The sequence below is a fragment of the Procambarus clarkii genome, chromosome 54, assembly GCF_040958095.1.
Source record: "Procambarus clarkii isolate CNS0578487 chromosome 54, FALCON_Pclarkii_2.0, whole genome shotgun sequence".
NCBI classification, from domain to species: domain Eukaryota; kingdom Metazoa; phylum Arthropoda; class Malacostraca; order Decapoda; family Cambaridae; genus Procambarus; species Procambarus clarkii.
In genome coordinates this window covers 34,531,418-34,540,400 of record NC_091203.1, presented here as the reverse complement: position 1 = coordinate 34,540,400, position 8,983 = coordinate 34,531,418, and the positions used below count along the sequence as shown (strand labels likewise).

At 43.2% G+C, this 8,983-nt stretch overlaps 3 protein-coding genes across 3 annotated transcripts; all 3 read right to left on the bottom strand.

Annotated features, from left to right (window-relative positions):
• Positions 1 to 4,189: 4,189 nt before the first annotated feature.
• LOC138352789 (protein rtoA-like) lies at positions 4,190 to 4,663 on the bottom strand. Its single transcript, XM_069305379.1, has one exon. It carries the CDS (start codon positions 4,661 to 4,663, stop codon positions 4,190 to 4,192), a length of 474 nt encoding a protein of 157 aa, XP_069161480.1.
• A 42-nt stretch (positions 4,664 to 4,705) lies between these two features.
• LOC138352788 (uncharacterized protein DDB_G0284671-like) lies at positions 4,706 to 5,224 on the bottom strand. The gene has a single exon (XM_069305378.1). It carries the CDS (start codon positions 5,222 to 5,224, stop codon positions 4,706 to 4,708), a length of 519 nt encoding a protein of 172 aa, XP_069161479.1.
• A 213-nt stretch (positions 5,225 to 5,437) lies between these two features.
• On the bottom strand, positions 5,438 to 6,280 carry LOC138352787 (uncharacterized protein DDB_G0284671-like). Its single transcript, XM_069305377.1, has one exon. It carries the CDS (start codon positions 6,278 to 6,280, stop codon positions 5,438 to 5,440), a length of 843 nt encoding a protein of 280 aa, XP_069161478.1.
• Positions 6,281 to 8,983: the final 2,703 nt, after the last annotated feature.

The window sequence follows — 8,983 nt, the reverse complement described above, 5'->3', positions numbered from 1 at the left end:
CCCTTAATATCCTGCAAGATGTGATCATATTCCCTCTGGTCATTCTACCTTGTAGGGTTGAGAGATGTAGTTCCATTAGCCAAAGTTCGTAGCCCTCTTAGCTCTGGCTCCAATCTTGTTGCAAACCTTTTTACTTTTTATATTTTTGCTTTATGTTTCACAAAGTGCAGGTTACATACAGGTGATAAGTATTCCAGTATTGGTCGTACAACTCTTGGGTAGATTACATTGAAGAAGTTCTGATTCAGGTTCCTAAACGATGACTTTACATATGCCAACATCCCATAAGCTGCTGATATTATCTATTTAATGTGTGCTTCCAGTTGAGTGTCAAAATTGTATCCACTCCTATATCCTTCTCACTTTCTGATTAATGTAGCTGCCTTCCCCGTATCGTGTAGATGCCTTCTGATCTCCTCTCTCCCTTTCTACCTTCATTACCTTACACTTGTTGGAATTGAACTCCAGCAGCCATTTGTCTGACTACTACTGTAGTTTGTCAAGGCCCTCTTGAAACTTTTTGCAGTTCTCATCTGTTTTCTCATTCCTCATTAGCTTTGCATCATATGATAACATTGATAAGTCCGAGCTGTCTCTTTCGGGTAGGTCGTTCATATAAATTAGGAGCAGCATTGGTTCTAGGATAGAGCCTTGTGGGACCACACTTGTTACATTCCTCCAGCTTGACACCTCTTCTCTGACTTGACTCTCTGTTTTCTATCCATCAAATACTTCCTCAACCACTCCAGTGCTTTCCGAGTAATTCCTAGCCTCGTTCTCCATCTTCTACAACAGTCTTTCATAAGGAACAGTGTCAAATGGATTTTCTTATTTTGGTAACCTTGTGATAAAACTCAATCGATTTTGTCTGATGCGACTTTCCATTCCTAATCCGTGCTGATTTTTAGTCACAAATTCGATCCTCTCAAAACGCTCCACCGTTCTCGACCTGACTACTTTCTCCAGAACTTTGCAAGGAACACTTGTCAGTGGCACTAGTCTGTAGTCTAGTGCCTCCATTCTATACCCTTTTTCAATAAAGAGACAACGTTTGCCTTTTTCTAGATATCTGGGAACTTCATATCTCAAGCGTTTTATTGAAACTTTTAAACAATGGGTGATAGTGCTTTTGCAACCTCCTTCAGCAGGTATAGTGAGATTAGGTTTTGCCCCATTGATTTTTGTCACATCTAGTTCCCCCTGGGATTTTTTCACATCTTCCACAGTGACTACAATGCCATTCGGTATTTCCTCTGGCCTTTCATTATGCAACTTTGGTTTCCATTCATAGTTTTAATGTTAAGGTCAACAGAAATCTTTTGTTGAGTTTCTCGCATGCCTTCTTATTCTCTGTGAGAGCTCTGCTTTGTTTTCTTAATCTGAGAACATGGTCTTACACATTCCTTTTTCTCCTTATTTGGATATAGATCACTTTTTGGTTGTTCATGAGCTTTTGCAGCAATGTCATTCTCAAATTGCCTTTCTGCTTCTCGCCTAATTCGGGGGTATTAATTCTATGTTCTCTTTGGAGCCTCTTTAATTGTTTTCTATTCTGAGATCTCTCTACCAATTTAAGGCTTCTTTTTTCCTTTATTTAGCTGTCCTGCATAGCCTATTCAACTAGGGGTTTACTTCACAGTTTCAATCCACCTCCTTCTTGGTTGGCACGAACTGTTTCGTTGCATCGGCCCGTTTCCCTACAATGGTTGATACCTGGTTGTTTTGGTTCTGGGAGTTCTTCCACTCCCCAAGCCTGGCGCGATGCCAGGCTTGACTTGTCAGAGTTTGGTCCACTAGGCTGTTGCTTGGAGTGGCCCGCAAGCCCACATACCCACCACAGCCCTGTTGTTCCGGCACTTCTTGGGGAAAACAATCTAGTTTCTTCTTGAAGATGTCCATGTTTGTTCCGGCAATATTTCTTATGCTCGCTGGGAGGGTGTTGAACAATCGCGGACCTCTGATGTTTTTACAGTGTTCTCTGATTGTGCCTATGGCACCCCTGCTCTTCGCTGGTTATATTCTGCATTTTCTTCCATATCGTTCAGTCCAGTACGTTGTTATTTTACTGTGCAGATTTGGTATTTGGCCCTCCAGTATCTTCCACGTGTATATTATTTGATATCTCTCTCGTCTTCTTTGTAGTGAGTACATATGGAGATCTTTGAAAAGATCCCAATAATTTAGGTGCTTTATCGCGTCTATGCGTGTCGTATATGTTCTCTGTATTCCCTTCATTTCAGCAATCTCTCCTGCTCTGAAGGGGGAAGTGAGCACTGAGCAGTACTCAAGACGGGACAACACAAGTGACTTGATGAGTACAACCATTGTGATGGGATCCCTGGATTTGAAAGTTTTCGTAATCAATCCGATCATTTTTCTGGCTGACGCAATATTTGCTTGGTTATGCTCGCTAAACGTTAGGTCGTCAGACATCATTATTCCCCAATCCTTTACATGCTGTTTTCCTACTATGGGCAGATTTGATTGTGTTTTGTACACTGTATTATGTTCAAGGTCCTCATTTTACCATATATCATATTTTACTATATTTACTAGTGATAAATTCCAGTACCTGGAATTTATCACTGTTAAACATCATGTTATTTTCTGATGCCCAGTTGAAAACTTTATTTATATCAGCTTGAAGTTTTTCAATGTCTTCAGCCGGGGTAATTTTCATTCTGATTTTTGTGTCATCTGCAAAGCATGATACGAAACTGTGACATGTATTTTTGTCTATATCTGATATGAGAAAAGCAGGAAAATAAGGAAAAGCAGCGGTGCAAGGACTGTACCCTGATGTTCAGAGCTTTTAACTGCGCTTGGACTAGATTTTATTTGGTTAACTGTTACTCGTTGAGTCCTGTTTGACAGAAAACTGAGTATCCAGCGTCCTGCTTTACCGGTTATTCCCATTGACTTCATTTTGTGTGCTATCACACCATGGTCACATTTATCGAAAGCCATTTTCGATGTCCTTGTATATCACATCAGCATTCTGTTTTTCTTCTAATGCCTCATTGACTTTGTCGTAGTGATCAAGTAGCTGTGAGGCACGATCTTCCCGCTCGAAATCCATGTTAGCCTGGGTTGTGAAGGTCATTGATCTCCATGAAATTGGTGACCTGACTCCAAATCACTCTCTCCAATACTTTCATTATGTGCGTCGTTAGTGCAACTGTTCTATAATTCTTTGCCAATGCTTTGCTTCCTCCCTTGTGTAGAAGGGCTGTCTGTTACTTTAAGTACATCTGGTATCTCCCCCGTGTCCAAGCTCTTCCTCCACACTATACTGATTGCCTGTGCTACCGGCACTTTGCAATTCTTTATAAATATTGAATTCCATGAATCTGGACCGGGGCCAAGTGCATGGACACGTTTTCGATTTCTCTTTCAAAGTCTAGTACGCTCGTGTTGATATCAGTTATATATACAGGGTTTGGATATCCCGCATAAAGAAATTGTCTGGAACTTCCACTTTCATGTTGTTTATTGGAGTGTTAAACATGTCCTCATACTATTTTTTTTAGGATTTCACTAATTTCTTTGTCATCCTCCGTGTATGAACCTTCACTTGTACGAATAGGTCCAATACTGGCAGTGGTTTTTGCTTTTGATTTCGCAAATGTGAAAAAGTATTTTGGAATTTCTTTATTTCCTGAATTGCTTTCTGTTTTAACTGCCTCTCTTCAGTTTGATATGAGTGTTTCAATATTTGCTCGATTTCTTCAATCTCCCTATTCAAATTATTCCTTCTTTGACTGGAAATTCGTGTCTGCTTAAGCAGTTCCGTTATTTTTTCCTTCTTTTATAGTTTGTTCTTTCTTTTATAATGAATTCCATCATCTCAGTTGCTGTTTTCCCTTCCATTTGTCTTTCCCACTGAATTTCTCGCAGAAAATTGTTCACCATGTTGTTTGCCCTGCGCCTTTAATCTTTCTTCTTCTTCTGTGAATCTGTGTGTAACCAATTCCTTCAGTTCGACTATGTACTCAAGAATGACAATGTAGTGGTTGCTAGCAGCTAGAGGCATATTATACCTACCTGAGTGATTCTAAGTGAGTAGATTCACTTCTTTATATTTTCTTGAAAATGGGTGAGAAACATTGTAATAAATGTTCACATTATTAATCGTTTGGAAAACAAAATATTCACTCAATAATGGTGTAACCCCTACACAGCCTCCAGACTATGAGTCCAAGGAGGACTCTCGACCTTCGGGCTGAGAGGCCAAGGATGATTTTATACCTCCGTACTGTGAGGCCACAAAGGACTCTCGACCATTGGACTGTGATGCCATAGAGGAATCTCGACCAGCGGACTGTGATGCCATGGAGGAATCTCGACCATCGGACTGTAAGGCTATGGAGGACTCTCGACCTCTGGATTGAGAGGCCAGGGAGGACTCTCGACCGCCTGACTGTGAGACCAAGGAGGAATATTGACCTCCGGACAGTGAGGCCATTGAGGCCTCTCGACCTCCGGACTGTGAGGCCAAGTAGGACTCTCGATCTCCGGACTGTGAGGCCACGGAGGACTCTCGACCTGTTGACTGTGAGGCCATGGAGGACTCTCGACCTCCGGACTGTGAGGCCATGGAGGACTCTCGACCTCCGGACTGTGAGGCCATGGAGGACTCTCGACATCCAGACTGTGAGGCCATGGAGGACTCTCGACCTCCGGACTGTGAGACCAAGTAGGACTCTCAACCTCCAGACTGTGAGCCCATGGAGTACTCTCGACCTCCAGACTGTGAGGCCAAATAGGACTCTCGACCTCCAGACTGTGAGGCCATGGAGAACTCTCGACCTCCAGACTGTGAGGCCATGGAGTACTCTCGACCTCCAGACTGTGAGGCCAAATAGGACTCTCGACCTCCAGACTGTGAGGCCAAGTAGGACTCTCGACCTCCAGACTGTGAGGCCATGGAGGACTCTCGACCTCCGGACTGTGAGGCCATGGAGGACTCTCGACCTCCAGACTGTGAGCCCATGGAGTACTCTCGACCTCCAGACTGTGAGGCCAAATAGGACTCTCGACCTCCAGACTGCGAGGCCATGGAGAACTCTCGACCTCCAGACTGTGAGGCCATGGAGGACTCTCGACATCCAGACTGTGAGGCCATGGAGGACTCTCGACCTCCAGACTGTGAGGCCAAGTAGGACTCTCGACCTCCAGACTGTGAGGCCATGGAGGACTCTCGACCTCCGGACTGTGAGGCCATGGAGGACTCTCAACATCCAGACTGTGAGGCCATGGAGGACTCTCGACCTCCAGACTGTGAGGCCAAGTAGGACTCTCGACCTCCAGACTGTGAGGCCATGAAGAACTCTCGACCTCCAGACTGTGAGGCCATGGAGGACTCTCGACCTCCAGACTGTGAGGCCATGGAGAGCTCTCGACTTCCAGACTGTGAGGCCATGGAGGACTCTCGACCTCAAGACTGTGAGGCCATGGAGGACTCTCGACCTCCAGACTGTGAAGCCATGTAGGACTCTCGACATCCAGACTGTGAGGCCATGCAGGACTCTCGACCTCCAGACTGTGAAGCCATGTAGGACTCTCGACATCCAGACTGTGAGGCCATGTAGGACTCTCGACATCCAGACTGTGAGGCCATGGAGGACTCTCGACATCCAGACTGTGAGGCCATGCAGGACTCTCGACCTCCAGACTGTGAAGCCATGTAGGACTCTCGACCTCCAGACTGTGAGGCCATGTAGGACTCTCGACATCCAGACTGTGAGGCCATGGAGAACTCTCGACATCCAGACTGTGAGGCCATGGAGGACTCTCGACCTCCAGACTGTGAGGCCATGGAGAGCTCTCGACTTCCAGACTGTGAGGCCATGGATGACTCTCGACCTCCAGACTGTGAGGCCATGGAGAGCTCTCGACTTCCCGACTGTGAGGCCATGGAGGACTCTCGACCTCCAGACTGTGAGGCCATGGAGGACTCTCGACCTCCAGACTGTGAAGCCATGTAGGACTCTCGACCTCCAGACTGTGAGGCCATGTAGGACTCTCGACATCCAGACTGTGAGTCCATGCAGGACTCTCGACCTCCAGACTGCGAAGCCATGTAGGACTCTCGACCTCCAGACTGTGAGGCCATGTAGGACTCTCGACATCCAGACTGTGAGGCCATGCAGGACTCTCGACATCCAGACTGTGAGGCCATGGAGGACTCTCGACATCCAAACTGTGAGGCCATGGAGGACTCTCGACATCCAGACTGTGAGGCCATGCAGGACTCTCGACATCCAGACTGTGAGGCCATGGAGGATTCTCAACCACCAGACTGTGAGGCTGTTATGGGTCCCATATAATGTGACTGTTATGGGGTAGTGCCTCCACAGCATCGCTAGAAAACGTAGCCTGGCCAAATATCAATAGGTGTTTATGTGATTCAAAGGCTAGTAAAAAAAATCCAGAGTACTTAAGTATATAACATAAGTCACCATAACACCATAAGAAAACTACAATTTCTATAACTCACATTCTATTACTTTATCCAGCTTCTCAAAGCTTGGCATGATCATCAACAGGTCTCAAAACTGCATACGCCCAGCACTAGCTGACACCTTGGATCTTTCCTGCTGCAATGGGACTCTAGCATCTATTATGCTGATAATACCACTACAGGGTAGTGGTGTCACAATCATTAACAAATGAGGTTGAGGAATCAGTATCATACACAGCATAGTGGCATCACTTATGATCCTCAGGTACCCACCTCAATAATATATATAAAAACACCTACCAATTTTTACAATTTATTATTTTTATTATGCACCCCATACCCATCCCGTGGGTGGTGGCGTAAAGGATTACAGAGGCAGATAATCGGTTCAGGAACTGAACCCTCTAGTTCGTTTAGCTAAGCAAATAAAAATCTTTTGACGCTAGTTACAAAATTATTAATGTTATATATACATGTACACATACTCATGCATACATGTACATATACATTGTATACATATATACATACACATACATATTTAATCACCCACACAAATCAATAATCTTTTGTGTCACAAGTGATTTGTCATGAGGCTCACAACAGTCACTACAAGGCACTTTACATCTATTTTCCTAGGTGAGCAAAAACACCTAGGTGAGTACAGCATGATCATACTTGTGTATGTGGGGTCATAACATCCCTCCATCGCAAGAAATGGGTACAATGTGAGACACAGTGTACACATTCTTACTAACATGGACCACAAAATAATATCATTAATCATACATATATACTCACAATAAACTTACATGAGCTGCATAATATTCAGTGCAAGCACAACTACAGCATCAACTACTACAGTATGTAAAATATTTACAACGTCATTAAGTTTAAATTGTTTACAAATATATCAGCAATTACAAGTAATTATATTCAATCATTATATAAACAATGTCAATCAGAAATTTTTGGGTGGTTCTTCAAATTTGATTTTATAGGTAAAACACCTAGACAAGGCATCAGTCAAAAAATTTAACGTGCCAGGAACATGATGTATGTGGATATGGAATTCCTGCAAATACAACGACTATCTAAAAATTTTCTGGGCATGAATTTTCATTCTGTTAATGATTAACGGATTATGGTAAGCTTACACATCAACCTTATTTCCATGGAGATATACCTCAAAATTCTTGCATGCCTACACAAGAGCTTATGCTCTTAACAACAGAGTAATTTCTCTCTGTACTAGTGAACTTTCTTGAAAAATAGTATACAGGATGCTTAACATTATCCCATCCAACTTGGAGTAATACAGCACCTGCACCCGAATCGAAAGCATCTATATACATTACAAAAGGTTCATTAAATAAGGACTAGCGAGGACTGGGGATGAAGACAAGAAACTTTTTAATTTAAACCATCAAAGGCTTCTTGACACTGAGTACTCCATTTAAATTTACTTCTCTGCTGCAACAAATCAGTCAGAGGTGAAGCTATCATAGAGAAGTTTTTACAATACCTACGGTAGTAGGCACTCATTCCTAAAAATCGCTGAACCTGTTTCTTGTTAGTCCAGATAGGATAATAAACAATGACATTAATTTTATCAGATAAAGGCATCACCCTACCTTGACAAACCTCGTGCCCTAGATAGACAAGTGTACCTCTGGCAAAGTTACATTTATTAGGGTTAACAGTAAGATTGACCTCCTGCAACTTAGCAAATAAAAATTTTAAACCCTTTAAATGGTCTTGCCGGGATGGAAAGTTTCTGGAGCATTCTTAAGACCAAAAGGCATAACAGTATACTGGAAACAACCATCAGGTGTTATAAAAGCTGAAACTTCATTAGCTCGACTTGTCATGGGCACTTGATGATAACCTTTTGACAAATCGAGTTTAGATATAAATTGTCAGTGATCAATGTGGTCAATACAGCTCTCAAGCAATGGTAATGGAAATGTATCTACTGCAGTTACCTTATTCAATCGCCTATAGTCAGTACACAGGCGCCACTTCCCATCCGGTTTAGGAACTAGTAAGCTCAGTGAACATCAGGAACTTTGACTGGGCTTAACTAGACCATGTTCAAGGAAGAACTCCACTTCCCTCCTAATAATATGGTTTTTTTTCCAATGATACTCTAAACGGATGTAAGCGAATAGGGGCGGTGTCTGTGTGCTGAATATCATGTCTAATGACATTGGTTTGGATAGGCACTCCTCCAAACAGATTAGAATACTGGTGTAGTCAGGTTCTCAACTCTCCCTGTTTCTTCTCGTCCAAATGTCCCAACAACTCTTCAAAGCTAGAATGGCAAAAGGTAGGATTAAACAAGTCATCAGTTATATGGTTCTCGGAGAGTGACTGTGTCCTGTACCACACATGCCACTGGCCTGGAGCCTTAAAATTCTTTCAACCTGTTAATGTGCACTATTAAAATGTTGGAAGGGTCTTGCAGACTTTTAATTGTATCAGTTAACTCAGAGCGTCTGCAAACAACTACAAAAGGACCTT